The following is a 15,802-nucleotide window of genomic DNA, read 5'->3' as shown; positions in this document are numbered from 1 at the left end:
CATGGTGAATACTGTGCTTAGTGGAAAAGATAAAGTGAAATATTACACAATTGAGTTATATGCATATCATATATAAAAATTCTCTTATATGCTTTACTCGTATTCAACTACTTTTTGAGATGATATTGTAATTTCTTTTTACTAAATTTAATTAATTATATTGTTTTGAGATAAGATGAGAGTTGCCATATATGAAATATAGGTTACTTGCTATATAATGATATTGGTTTCCCTAAATCGTATGGATAATCATGAAAAACGAGACGAAATGGTGGTTATGGCAACTGTGCTCTACTTGCCCAGACGTAATTCGTTTCTCTGCCTCTTTTTGGGAGGCAAAAATGACATGGTTTGGTCTCTCTCTCTCTTGCATAAACGTAGGACGGGAAAAACACATTCATATGGCATTTTCTCAAAAAGTTGTCTAAGTGGTATCTCCCCTCTTAGGGGGGCAAAAGGACAAGGGTTGATATCTTGCATGAAGGCAGGATGAGAAAGTACTCCAACGGCAATGAATCTGATGACCCTATTGTTGTCCCAGATCTTAAAAATAAGGAAGTACATCTAACATCTATAGTCATAGACGTATGTAGTTATTGTTCGGAGTTTTTCTTTTTTGTTTTCGTTCCAATCCAAAGATGACATAGAAGACATGTTTGGATATGAGGAATAAAACCATCAGAATGCGGATGGAAGCTCCCTTCGTTCTTTTTTATATCATTTGGCCAATTGAAATGAGGCGAAATGGAAATAGAAATTGAGAATGAAAATTGTTGAAGACATTGTTGCCCCCACATAATTGATCCTAATTTGGATACTAATTCTAATTTATCCTAATTTGGATACTAATTCTAATTGATGCTGATTAGTTCATTAATTGGGAATTATTCATTAATTGGGAATTAGAATATCATGTATTAGGAAATTTATTTTTTCTGTATATTCTTTTCCTTAATTAGTTGCTCCTATGTATTATAAGTAGGACACTAATTGTGCAATATTAAAGTGTGAAAGTAATATACAATTTCCCTATTCCCAATCGCTTTCTACCATCCAATTCTCAGACAAAAATTACCGCATTCTCGCATTTCCATTATCATGAGGGGAGGTGGAAATGAGTTAGGATAAAAGGGAAGGAGTAGATAAAACATAGAAAGCACTCAAGTGGATTGTTATTTTTTAAAATTGGATTTTAGTAAATTTTTCTGTCTACAAACTTTTTCAGGGTAAAGTACACTTTACCTTACCCACAAAAAAAAAAGTGCACTTTACCTTACTTGCTACTACAGACAACTGGTCAAACAATAAAATACAAACCATGAAAAGTAAATTCCAATTTTGATGTGTCGCCAAGTATAATGAATTTTTTATTTAATTTTTATTCCAACTTCTTATAAATTCATTTTGGATCCTTTTTTCTTATTCCAATTGTCTCATTTTCTATATACCAAATGGGGCCTAAAATTAACGTGATTCATTCAACAATCATATCATATATATATATATATATATATATATATATATATATATATATATATTGAGCTCAACTTCACAATATGTAGCGGTAAGCAAAGCCATGTATTTCTACATAAGTATGCTCTAGAAATTAATAGTAGCCTTATTGTATTAACAGTATAAATATTCCACTTAAAAGTGGTTGAAAACATATGTGGTGAAATTTGAGGAAGGGAAGCTAGTGGTAGCTAGGGTTTCGAGAATGCATACAAACCAGAAAGATGATAGACAAACACAAATCCAAGGGCGCACGATGGCAAGATCCCTCCTTATTCAGTCCACATCCGACGGCCACAATCTCTTTCCCCGGCGACCGCGCGTGCGCAACTCACACGTTCAAACCAACCTTCCCAACTGAACGGCTCGCAGCGAGAGCCATCATCATAGAGGGGTTGACCACGCTGTAGCCGCCATCCACCACCATGTTGAGCCCGCTCACGTAGTCCGCCTCGTCGCTGGCCAGGTACAGCGCCGCCCTCGCCACGCTCTCCGGCGCCAGCACCCGCCCCTTCAGGTTGCCTATCACCCTCATCCCGTCGTCCACCCTCGCCAACTCGTCCTCACTCAGCTTCCCCAGCCCTGACATCCCGGTCCTCGATACCGCGTGAGGCGACACGCAGTTCACCCTTATCCCGTGCTCCCCAAGCTCTGCCGCCAGCCCCGGGCCAGCCCCACCACCGCTTGCTTCGACGCGGCGTACGTGTGCGTCGCCACCCCCGCAATCGCCGTGCAGTTGCTCCCCGTGAACAGGATGCAGCCCCGGCGCTGCGGTACCATGACCCGCGCCGCGTGCTTCGCCCCATGGAAAGCCCCATAGAGGTTGACGCGGAGGACGCGGTCGAGGTCGGCGAGGGACGTGTCGATGATGCCCCCGAAGTTGCGGTCGAGGACCCCCGCATTGTTGTACATGACGTCAAGCCGGCCATGCTCGGCCACGGTGGCGTCCACGAGGTCGCGCACGTCTGCCTCGATGGAAACGTCGCAGCGGGCATAGGATGCCCGCTGGCCCAGCTTCGCGGCCAGGGCCTGGCCCGGCTCGTCCTGGATGTCGGCAATTACGACCCACGCGCCGTGCTGGTGGAAGAGGCTCGCTGCGCTCGCACCTATCCCGCTCGCGCCGCCAGTGATGATCGCGACCTTGCCTTCTAACCTGGAAGGAAACCACAGATTCTCGATCTCTATCACAGCACCAAAAACCCTAACTAGATATCGCTAAAATCTCCGTTCCCATTCCATGCATGAAATGATCGAGACTATATAGCAAATGCCAGTAAACATGAAAGGACGAACTGCATGGATGGTCACGTTCCAGCAAATGCCACGTTAAATACCTTTTGCACGAATTTTCCACCATAGCCAAAAAGCTTGATCTCTTCAGAAATATATGCGGCGACAGGACAATTAGAAGCAGGAAGATGGAAAGGTTGTAGATTTGATTATGGGGGGGCTATATAATGGAGCATGTATACATAGGGAGAATGCAAAGTGATATACGCCCACCTCAACTAAAGAAAAATAATATTTGCGAGACCAAACTTCATTTATCATCACTAGTATTAGGATGGGGCCACACCTTTTTGTGTGCTAATTTTTTTTTTTTCGGATCAAAAGAAAAACTCTCTATCTCTACCTGGACATTGTATGATACGATATTATGTGTAAAAAAGACGCAAAACATACAGAATCATATAGCACTTTTAGAATGGTGGATCGATCGTAAGGCAAGTAATAATTCTTGATATGACTCGCTTGCACGACACGGCAAGTTTAAGCAGGCTAATGTTTGGGAAAACCCGTTTATGACGTGATTAAAAATATCATTTCTTATGAGCTTGATCCATTCAATTTGTCTAGAAATGTTTAAACATGTTTAATACATATTTGAGACTTAATTATCTTCAAAAGATTATGAAGAATAACACCCGGATCAAGAAGTATAAATGATAATATAAAACTTTTATAAGGATGCAAAAGTGATAAAACATAGAGAAAAAATAATGAGTCGACAATACAATTTAGATCAATGGGTTGATAAATCACTTATGTTGTTTAGGAACACATTGAAAGTATTAAGATGGGTTATCATATATAAATGTGTTTTACGTGTGTATCATATTTAGAAGTTAACATATATTTGTAAATAAGTTAATGCATCATATCATGCTGACACCCGACATCATAATATGTTTGTTCGATAACCGTATTAATTGTGTTATATCTTGTGACCTACTTTATTAGGATACTCGTGTCAAGATAGTTCGACGAGTTTACTTAACTACATCGTGCGTGAATCAAATACATTCATGCCATGCCCTTGTTTCACGTGACATGATTAACACGACTGGACACAAATTTTGCTTAGCTCATTCATCTCTCTTTCTCTCTCCTCCTAAAGGAAGAAGGGAAAAACATGAAATGGGAAAATCATTTTCGAATTCAATTTCAATTTTAAAAAAGTGGACTAAAGTCGTCAATTGGAAAAGTCAAATCTCGAAGATCCAACCTTCCATAAATGGCGCCGACGTCAATCCGGGTGGTTATACGTACTCTAGTAAAATCTTCATTTATTTTTTATAGGTTTGAAGATTCTATGCATCGAAAATGGCCCTACATTGCAAACGAGTCAAATCAAGATCTGACTTTTACAAAAAAAAAAATAATAATAATTAAAAAAGGCTCCAACATCTCGATTGCCTCATGAAATGACGGTGATTACTCAGGTCAACTCGTGAACAAAATGTCCCCCCACAGCAGAGAAGAACTGAACATGGATAATATCAGGTTTGATTATTCCAAAAAAAAGAAGAAGAAGATTGGGTGTTAATTTTCAACCCATTATGAAAGTAATAATTTAATGTAAATCATAAAAAATTAAATAATAAATAATTGTAAAATATTATAAATTTGTTCATTCGAGAATTTGTAACTTAAGATAAATCGCGATTCTCATAATAACCCAAAAACTATTATGATGTAATCTTTTTATTTTTTATCCATCGATAATATTTAGGGGTATCAAACATCCTACAAGTCTCACGAACAGGTTAAGTCATTTGGCATGCGGGTGATTTTGATTCAGAGCAGTTTGCACGCGATCGGCGAGATTTGAAATGATGACCTTTAAATTTGATTCAAAAACCCTTAAATATTCTTGTCTAATCAACGGGATTAAGAGGATAAGCTTCCAATAAACTTACAAAGTGACTAGTTACAATATTCACTTACCAATTCTATCTATCGCCATAAATACATGATGTATGTTCACGTTGTCGATATAAGAAATATTTTGTATTTTGTTGACTCTTTTCTTCATAGGCCATTTTTCATCACTCTCAAATGAGTAGTTATATTTCTAGAAATTTAGCAAATATCCAAATCAATGGTGAATAGTATGGTTAGTGGAAAAGATAAAAAGATATTACACAAACGAGTTAAAAATTCTCTTGCAAGCTCAACGACTTTTTGAGATGATATTGTGATTTCTTTTTACTAAATTTAATTAATGTTATCATTTTTGGGATAGATGAGAGCCGCCATATAAAATATAGGTTTCGTGCTATATAATGATATCAATTTCCCGAAGTAGTATTAACAATCATGAAAAATGATACAAAATGCTAGTTATGGCACTTGTGCTTTACCTACGTAGACGGTGATTAATTGCTCTACCTTTCTTTGGGAGGCAAAAGGGACAGAGTTTGGTTGAATAAAGGTAGGATGAGAATGACATCATTCATATGGCATTTTTGTCAAAATTTGTCTGGAGGCAAAAGGACAAGGGTTGGTATCCCGCATAAAAATAGGATGAGAATTGGACGTAAGTAAGTCCTTAAAAAAATTCCATCTTGGTTCTCGTCCAAATCTAAAGATCACTGGAGTGTAAAATAATAAAAGGGTATTCCCCTCCCGTGGGGCAAGTAAAGATACAAAGGGAATTAGGAGTACAAGGCCCGCAAAAACATTATTCGTATGGCAATGTATCCAATGACCCAATTATTGTCCTGGATTTTCACAATTGGATTATGGATTATCATTTAAACTTGTGTTTTGGTAACTTATTTTCCTTCTATATACTATCATTTGAACAATAAAATACAAAATATGAAAAGTCAATTCCAATTCTGATGCGTGTGATAAAAAAAATTTATTAATTTTCATTCCAACTTCTTATAATTTCATTCCAAATCCTTTTTTTTCTTTTTCCTACTTTCCCATTTTCTATATACCAAATGGGGCCAAAATTAATGTGATTCATTCAACAGTCACATCTACCTGAAGGATACAACTCATTTACGTATCATCAAGCATATTCATGGTATATTTCTACAAAAGTATGTCCTAGAGCTTAATAGTAGCCTTATTATATCTAAATATATAAATATTCCAAAAAAAATTGGTTGAAAACATATGTGGTGCAATTTGAGGAAGAGAAGCTAATAGTAGCTAGGGTTTCAAGAATGCATACATAATAGAAAGATGATAGAAATAGGATTGTTTTTCTTTGTTTAAGTTTTGCTTTTGGGTGAAAGGGGAAAGTTGAAGAGAAAGAGAGTTCTTCTTTGTTTAAGTTTTTTCTTCTGGGTAAAAGGGGAAAGATGTAGAGAGAGAGAATGAAAAAGTAATAGAAGAAGCGCAATCATAAGAGGGTTAACGGCGAGTGGGCTGAAAGTCAAAATGAATCGATTGTGGACTTTCACCTTACACACTCGAAAGTCATTCATCAAGGTTGGATTGACTTAAAAATTCCCTTTGATCGATCTGAAGCCACCAACCACTCCACCTTCAGATTTAGCCCATTCAACTTGTTTAAGAAATACTTGAATATGTAATATTTTTTTATAATCCAGATATACGAGCGCAAAGATCCAATTATCTAGAGGGCTATGGAACATTTTGTAAGTCTCAAAAACTGGTTAAGTATATAAACCTTTGACTTATGTAGATGGCCATGGCTGAAGTAATTCCAATGTAGTTGGCGAGATTTGAGCAAATGTCTCCAGTTTCTATAGTGGGAATCCCCCGATGCCCAACTTTACTTTTGCTACATCTAAGGTTGCTCTTTTCAATAGGTCACAAACCACTAATTTCATAAGTTTGGTGTTTAGAGGAGAAGAGTGAATAGGATAAATCCTGTTAACAAGTAATACGAGACAACTACCCCTCTTCTCCATGAAATGTGGATGAGCAATTGCACGGAGTTAAAAGAAAATACAGTTAAGATCTCACATAAAAATGAAAATTTAAGCTTTACCATGGCCTTATGAGAAGTTTAGAATAAGACAAACAAACGATTGGCACGCAATCATGAAATAGTATAGCAAAGATAAAGAAGAATCCAACTCCACCACCATATTAATGGTTATCGATTTTAAAGTTTAAGCTGTCATAGGAAAGAGGGTATCATCATATATCCAATATTACGATGAGCTCGCTACACGGTAAGTGTAATTGGGATAAATTGAACACCGTGATAGGTCGAAGTGACGATGGTTTAGAGAGCAAATTTTAAGGGGCCAATAAATACCGTCATTTAGAGTTTTACATCATTCATTTTGGGAGGTTAGTACATTCTTAGTAGAGCAACACACTTATTATGATTAATTTGCAAAATTGGTTAACTAAGTGACATGACAGACTGCAAAAAAGTATTTTAAAAAGTGGGCCATTTTTAGCGTGATGATCTGCCACATCACTTTAGTACACTGATCTTAAGCTGGTTTAGTAATCTTAATTAGCTCTTCTATTTTTGGTATGCCAACCATGCAAAGGAAAATCGATCTCCCTTTATATATTATCGAGTAATCTCGTGATTCGAAGGTTTTACATTATTAAGTGATCAAGGAAACATATATACATTGGATAATATCAATTACACAGGTAGAAGATGTGATTTCTCTTTTACTAGCTACATATGCTTATAGGAAGATCTGGACTACGATCAAAATTTTGCAAAGGAGACGAGCAAAACATACAATTTGTACATGTCCATGGATGAATGTCAAGATATAACTATGCACGATCACATAAATATACATGTCCACAAACACACATTAAAAAGCATCAGTATTCGATACCTTTTAAATGGAGTTTCCACCGGAGCCATGTCTCGATCGAGAGAGAGAGAGTGAATATAAATATGAGGGATGGTTTTTGGTGCTCCTCGAGGCCTCTTTTTATATAGAAGATGAAGGTGATTTAGCTTAATCTCTTACGAATTGCTAAATTTCATTTGCAATAGTTTGACAGAGGGGATATTTGTCAGCAAGAAGTCCCGCTGAACAAAAAAGAAAAAAAGGAATCAAGGAAATCGTGCTCTGAAGGGAAAAAAAATGGCTGCATTTGCGAAGTAGACGTAAAATGGCGCCTCTTCCCTACACGTGTGCAACTGTAGTCCTTAATTACTGCTCTTCAAGACGACTTTCTGTCCGTGCATCATCACGAGATTAGGGTCGTTTACATCGAAATAATCGTTGCTTACGTTCTAAGACACGCGGGCAACGTGTGGAAGTGGCAGTTGTGCAGCGATGTATGTAGCTTGGCCTGATGGTCATGTGCGCGCATATGGAACTTTATTTCCAAGAGAGATTGTATTCCATCAGTTAAGGTCGGCACGTTTGGAAGCATGTGGTGTTATGTCGAATAAGAAGCGTGGGGAAGCATCTCATGACATCTCTTTGAAGATTTGATATCTGGCTTAGTATTTAGTTTGGTATCTGTCAGTGATCCATATCAACATCATTGACTCTTGGCACAAATCCCGACATTTTATTGCCTCTTTAGACCCGTGAGAAAAAAATATTCCCCATGAGATCAATTTCATTGGGAGAGAAGTACAATTGGAAAAACCTTTGTTCTGCGTGTAATATATAATATGGGTTCTATTCACAATTCTCATGTCGATATTATTCAAATGAGTGATATATATCTTCCGGAAAATTTGTCCACCATGTAAGAGGATAGCAAAGTGGGGAATTTCAATTTTTGGTGTGAATTTAAGAGGATTTGAGAATGTACATGTGACATGTGTTTTTGTTATTATGCAACCACAATTTATATGGAAGAATTACCAAAAAAGTTCTAAATCTATTGTAATTATGTCAATTCAGTCTTAATTTTTTTTTATCAATTTAATCTTAAACATTTTACAATTGTGTCAATTCAGTCTATCTAGCCAAAATTGGCCAATCGGCACGACGTGGATGCCGGTCGAGGACAGCTCGCCGGCAAACGCCGATGTGGCAATTTTTAATTTTTAATTTTTAATTTTTTCGAATTTTTTTCGAATTTTTTATTTTATTTATTTTTTCCCCGACCTTCTCTTTCCTCCGGCCGACCGACGCTAGCCGAGGTGAGGGCCAGCAAGATTAGCCTTGCCGGCCATTGGCGAGGCTTGCCCCCGTCGACCACTAGTGAAGGCGAGGCTCAACCCGCCTCCCCGCGGCCAAGGCAAGGGTCAACCTCGCCGATGACCGGGTGAGGCTCGGCCTCACCCATCCATGGAGAGGTCGAGCCTCGCCGCATTTGGCGATGGTGGCCTCGCCGTCACTAGGCAAGGCTTGCCTTCCCCGGTGGCCGGCGGGGGCGAGCCTTGCTAGTGGCTAGCGAGGCTGACCTCGCCGGGGCTGGCGAGCAAAGAGAAAGTTGGGGAAAAAAACATAAAAAATTTGAAAAAATAAAAAAATTCAAAAAAAAACAAATATTAAAAAATTACCACATTAGCGTTCGCCGGCCAGTTAATTTTGGCCGATGGACTAAATTGGCACAATTGTAAAAGGTTTATGACCAAATTAGCTAAAAAATATTTAGGACTACATTGCCACAATTACAATAAATTTAGGATTTTTTTGGTAATTCTCCCCAATTTATACCGTTGACACCTAAATTTTGGGCAACCCATTTAGTCATTTATTGCATAAAAATTAGGGATTAATTTTTAACCCCTAAGAAAAAATATTATAAGTCAATTGCATAGCATATAAATTTTTAAGTGCATTTATTTTTAATTTACATGTTTTGCATTTTTTTATTTTTTTATTTTTAGGATTGGTGGTGGATGGGTTCGAATTAATATTTCTGAGCTCTAGTTCGGCAGGCTAGGCTAGGCCCACGAAAGGAGAAAATTAACCCAAGCCCGTTGTTATGTTTAATTAATTATCTTGTGAAAAATTAAGATTTGATGCGATATTATGATGATTTTTGGAAATTAAGAAAATCGCATTGTAATCTTATTTTTATCAATAGATGATGAAATTGTGGGAGAATATTCATGAGATAGGGATTTTTTTTTTTTTTTTTTATCAAGAGGTTATAAGCAATATTCGTGGGATGAAAATATTAACAAAAAAGATCACGTTTTTTGTTTCGTCTATAAAAGGATGCGTACGGAGTTCAATCGAAAGGGGGTCTTTTCTCGAGGGTGAAGTCAAAAATTGAAGAAATTTCTCCTCCGGTTGAGAAGAGTGAAAAAGTCTTATGCAGAAAGTACAGAGAGAGAGTGACGTGAGAGAGAGAGTGACAGGTGAGATCAGTAAAAAAAACAAGAGAGAAGACCTACTGTTCATCTTCTCCAGAAGTTCTGTGCATCCGACCCCTGCACCGTCGGTTCCTGCGCCATCGGCCTCCGAGTAGCAACGCGCCCCGCCTCCGTCAGTGATCCGCCTTAGCCAGCCCAGCGCCCGAGCCTCCACCTGCTGCCTCCACTACTCGCCCCCACCACCGTCGGCACACCTCACCTGCGACTTACTGCTTGTCGCACCTCTGCCTCGTCTACAACCCGCCGGTTCGCGATCCAGCCGGTCCTTGCCACACCACCCCGCAACCGTCCGAAGCTCCACCACCGCCGATCTGCCAGCAACTCGCAAAGCTGCTCCTGCCTTGACATGCCTCTGCCGCTGCTGTCTGCGCCCCCACCGAACGTTGAGCCGACGCCCCCACAGTGTCCCTATCGCGAAGCCACCGTTGATCCACCCCGATCAGTCGACGCCGCGACCCGTCTGCTCCCACGGCTCCGTCTACAACACCTGCAAAGCATCTGCTACTCCCGACGACTTGATGTTGCTTTGAGCCACGACCCATCCCGGCTTCAACCTCACGACTTGACGCCTCACACCGGCGATCTGCGATTGCCCGCGCCTCCGCCTGAGCCCCACTCCGACAACTTGCTCCGTCCGACGTTGCACCAACCTCGCCTGAAGCCTAGCGCCGCCTCTGCTGGCCCCACCTCCGCACAGCTCTCTCCCCCGCACCTTTGCTCAAGCCCGAACCAGTCACTGATTTTTCTTTGCTGCAGCTCCGAATTGCCGGACCTCACCGGAGCTCCGCACCTCCGCAACCTCCGATCGACGGTGACGCCACCGCTACAGCCGCCGTCTCTCACTGGAGTCGGTGACTAGCCGCACGAACACAAGCCGTGTTTGGGAAGAAAAGAGAAAAAAGAAAAGAAAAGGAAATTAGGTAGTTTTATTTTCTTTTTCTATTAACTTTATTTTATTTATTTCTTTTAAGTTTAGTTGTTATTGTGTAAATTTGAAGTGATCTTCATTTCATGAATTTTGTAGGCATTATCCGCAGGGTCTTCCCTAGAATTATTGTAATTACTAATTTGATCCGTAAGATGTCGGATCATTTTTTTTAATTATATTAATTTTGGGGGTTTTTCGATAGTATTTTAAGTATTGAATCAATATAATTATTAATTTGATCTGTAAGAATTCGAATAAGATTTTTAGTTATTTTGATTTTTTGTCGTGGTGTTTAGGGTTAAAGTAATTGTTAATTTGACCTGTGAGACAACAGGTTATTTTTTTCGATTATTCTAATCCTTTATTTGGTGGATGTCTTAATTGCTTAGATATAGTTGATTATCTTGGAAAAACACTAAAAATATAAAAAAAAAATCCAAAAAAAAAATGAATTAGGATTCAGTTTGCTTTGGAATATTTCTTGTTATCTTGCATATCTAGAATAGGGATTTTATTTCGGATTTAGAAAAATATAAAAAAAAAAAAAACAAAAAACAAAAAATGCATTCATTTAGGTTGTTAGCTTGTAACTTGGATTGCATGTTTAATTATGTATCAATTTTAATTTCGAATTTTTATAAAAATAAAAATACAAAAGAATCATCATGCATATATCATGTAGAATTAGGGCATTCTTCGTACGTCATGGCATCTTAGGATAAAATTGCAAGTTTCATTTTAAATTCACTTCATTATTTAGAATAGATTGCATTTTTAGTATAAAAAATCATATGCACGTCATATAAAATTAAGTTCATGAAATGCACGTCATTTAGCAATTGTTGTTAAGTTCATTATATTAGGAATTGCTCATCATTAGACTAGGTCATTTAATAAATGTCGCGTGACATATAGCTCGCATATTAAATTGCATGTTACATGTCATTTTAGTTGAAATAATTTTGTATGTCATTAGAATTAGGTCATTTAGATTGCATTTAATTATTGCATTTCTTCATGTCATATAGTTTAGGTCATGTAGTTAAAATGCATGTTTTTATGAAAAAATTCTAAATCTAAGAAAACCCAAAAAAATTGTTTACTTTGTGTATGCAATTTATTTATTGAATGTTTGAGCATCCATGTGGTCACCTTTTGCATGATATTATTTAGATTAAAATAAATCAGCTGCCTGCAAAAAAAAAAAAAAAACATTTTTGAAAATAAAAAGAATGGTATCAAAAGGGCATTAGAGAAATCTAATGTAACCAAGTCCCCGTACCCTTAGTCTCTGGTTCGTAGGAGTAAAGTAATTTTCCAATTATTTTACTTAGGTGTCTAATTGACCTACCATAAACTAATTAGTGGCGACTCCTAAATAAAATCCATTCGCATGTTAAGAAATTTGAACCTAAGTCGTGAATTGGTATGGGCTTAGGAGAGCCCGAGTTAAGTCTAGGCTTAACAATCCATTAGCCAAATCCTAGGTGGTTCACACCTGAAAAATTGGCCGCGACAGCTTGGCGACTCCGCTGGGTACTTGTGTTGAAACACTTAATGGACTTAGGTTAATTTTTCTTGTAGCAACGAGGATCTTAGGTACGTCCCTAACATTCATAAGGTGTTAAATGTTCTTGCAGATGGGAGGTATAAAGGGAGTAGTCTCTGCTAACCCATGTCTTGCTAGTTGGAGTTAGGGATGAATGTTTGAATTAAAACTATAGAAGTGTTGTTTGTATTTAAACCGTTATGCATGTTTTATTACTTTTAGCACTACACTATTGCACACACAACCTGCGGTCAGACCTAGGCTGCGATAGGATTTCTAGGATGGTGTTGAGAATGATACTTCCTCCAAAGCGAGACTGCTATGTAGAGGTTGACCTTCTCTTCCTCGAAATTTCTTTTATGGTATCGAATGTGTTTGTCCATATCCGCGAGAATGCGTGATTATTGGGTATTCCATTCGACTGAACTGGAGTTAGGGGGACCTAACACGTTAATGCAAGACTGCAACAGTCAAATAATCCTCTTAGCTCACTTTGTTAAGCCGTCTAGACAGAAATCGAGCCTCACTTTTCATGCGTGTGTCTATGTGATTGTCATCCATTTCTAGTGAAAGTAAGTTGTTTAAATTCTTCACAATTTATTTACTTTATTGTAATTTTGTTGGTCCATGACAATTAGGTTTCGTTGTCGATCTTGTTTTATATGCGATGGGGAAAACTGATGTACAATTCATTTCCACTCCAAAAAAAGAGTTCAAGAGGTGGTTGGATCAGTTGGATCAAGATGGTCAGAGATATGTGAAAGCCAGGATCGCCCGACTTCTCCCACTGTTAAAGATCAATGTCCACTCTGGTGTGATTCAGGCACTCCCTCACTTCTGGTGTCCACAAACTTCCACCTTCATATTTGGTAAGTTTGAATTGACTCCAACACTTGAAGAATATAGTGTCGCCATTGGAATGCCCCTGGAAAAGGAACTTGTTAGACCGCCTATCGATATAGATTCTATTTCTGAATTATCACAGTTTTTAGAAATCGAAGCCGAAAGAGTGAGGAAGGTTGTTAAAGCCAATTGCTATGAATGCCCATTTTCATTTTTTACAGGTTGTTTTTCAAACCAGCCGATGACTTCAAAAGCTAGGATTTCATCTTAGCATTTTTTGGATTAATCGTTTTTCCTTATCGAAAAAATGCCATTAATCCTTCAATTTCATAGGTGGTTAATCGTGTTTGCGATGGGTTAAATTATGTCAATATGGTTTTAACCGAAACATTTTTGTCATTAACCCGTTTCAAACAAAATGAGGAAAAGACCATGCGTGCCCTCCCTGAACTTTTGCAAATATGATTTTTCTCCCACATAAGAGGGTTGGGGCACCTTATGAAACAATTTAAGATTGATGATTTTAGGCACCCCATACAAAAGTTTGCAGTCTTAGAACGTTTTTCCCCAAATAAACAGTATGCCCGCTGGATTAATTTTTGAAAAATCCTGATCCTAAGGCATTCCTATGGCATACTAAATGGTTCCGAGTTGAGGAGGCTTGTTTCTCACACAAGCATGATGAGCCAATTCCGTTGTTGGGCCTTTCTGGTGCGACTTCTTACTATCCGTATAGGGTGGCCCGTCAGTACAAAACTCTTCAAGAAATTCCTCCACCACTCAAGGCAGAGTTGTTCCAAGTTCGTTTTATTGAAGCAAACTATGATTACTTCAAGGAGATCCATATGATCATTGTTGCATGGAATGAATGCCACCCAGAGAAGATTTTGGTGTCCAAGAGACTAAAAGGTGAAGAGGAGATTCATCATGCGTGGACATTCTACATCCAACAACACCGGATTTCTGCCACCCTGCGTCCAGTGGTCCCTGATGTGACTGAGAAGCCAACCTAATGAGCACAAATTGAGCATCTTAAGCGGAAAGTGGAAATGATTGAAGCGGAAAATAAGAAGCTTCGCAATGCGTTGAAATCCCAAAAGCATATAAAATGAGACGTCTTGAATTTTGATTCTTAGTTCAATGTATAGGGACTTTGATTTCTAGCTCAATGTTTTCAATTTTTAGATTCAATGTTTAGGGACTTTGGATTTCAATTCTTAGTTCATTGTTAGGAAACTTGGTTCAAATTTCAAATAAAATCAGGCGATTAGACCATTGTCATGGGCCATTTTTCCTATCTTGTCATTAGTTCTTACATTATTTTTTTCATTAGGTCATAATGGATCCACCGCAATCGCCTATTATTACATGATCAAGGGCTAAAATGGTTGACCAAAATGAAATGCGTGATCGTATGTCTACTGTGGAGACTCAACTCCAACAAGTACTCGCCTCTATACAGCTTGTAACGAATCAACTCCAATTCCTCCAAGCGAATCCAACAGTTGCATCCGCTCTTCCTAAAATAGTTATCCCGAAGCAAGCAAACAAGGTTCAAACGATTGACAACGACATGCCTGAGCTGGAAGATGACTCGGTCATTTTTGGAAAGGCCAAGCTTGATGGCGTTCCCAAGATAGATCAAGATGAGCGTGTTGCGAAGCTGGAAGAGAAAGTGAGACAGTTGCAGGAGTCACAAAGCTCCCTCCCGTTCGACCTCTCGGTCTATGAGAAGGTCAAAATGCCGAGCAAGTTCAAAATGCCGGAATTTGATAAATATGACGGTATGTCTTGCCCAAAATCTCATCTGCAGATGTACCATGTGCGCATGGCCCAGCACGTAAAAAATGAGCCCTTCATGATCCAATCGTTCCATGCGAGTTTGACTGGACCCGCACTAAACTGGTACGTGATGAAGAATGTGAACCTCCTCGACACCTGGAACGAAGTGGCTGACGCGTTCCTCAAACGGTACAAGTTCAACATGGACATCGCGCCTTCTCGAGAAGACCTGGAGCGGATGGAAAAGAAAAGGAACGAGTCATTTAAAGAATATGCTATGAGATGGAGAAATCTGGCGGCTCAAATTACTCCTGAGCCTACCAACAAGGAGCTGATGAAGTTGTTCGTGAAAACCCTCTCGTCGAAAGTTTCAATTAGCCTATTCTTGTAGGAGAACAAATCGAGATGGGGATAAGGGAAGGATGGTTTACTGAGCCATCTAGTAAAAGATTTACTACCAAAAAGGAGAAGGAAATGGTTGTGGATGTGAATGTGGCTTATGGCCAAGAAAATGTCAAACGTGCCCCGGCCATCCAAATGAACCCAAGACAACCACAAACCGCTGGCCGTCAATCATTTGCCCAAGCGAATAATAGAAGGCAATTCACTCCTCTCCTTGGGTCTCCATCCCAAGTGCTAACAATCCTCCAAA

General features: G+C 38.8%; 1 protein-coding gene across 1 annotated transcript; it reads right to left on the bottom strand.

The window, feature by feature from the left end:
* Positions 1-1,607: 1,607 nt before the first annotated feature.
* Positions 1,608-7,625, bottom strand: LOC104425324 (tropinone reductase-like 1). The gene is given in 3 exon segments (XM_010038001.3): positions 1,608-2,175; positions 2,178-2,665; positions 7,590-7,625. Coding segments are annotated over 3 exon segments (849 nt in total). The 5' UTR covers positions 7,619-7,625; the 3' UTR covers positions 1,608-1,843.
* Between the last annotated feature and the right edge of the window lie 8,177 nt (positions 7,626-15,802).

This window comes from Eucalyptus grandis, chromosome 11 (genome assembly GCF_016545825.1).
Source record: "Eucalyptus grandis isolate ANBG69807.140 chromosome 11, ASM1654582v1, whole genome shotgun sequence".
In the NCBI taxonomy this organism is placed as follows: Eukaryota; Viridiplantae; Streptophyta; class Magnoliopsida; order Myrtales; family Myrtaceae; genus Eucalyptus; species Eucalyptus grandis.
Note: the sequence above shows the minus strand (reverse complement) of the source record. Positions and strands in the feature narration are given on the sequence as shown.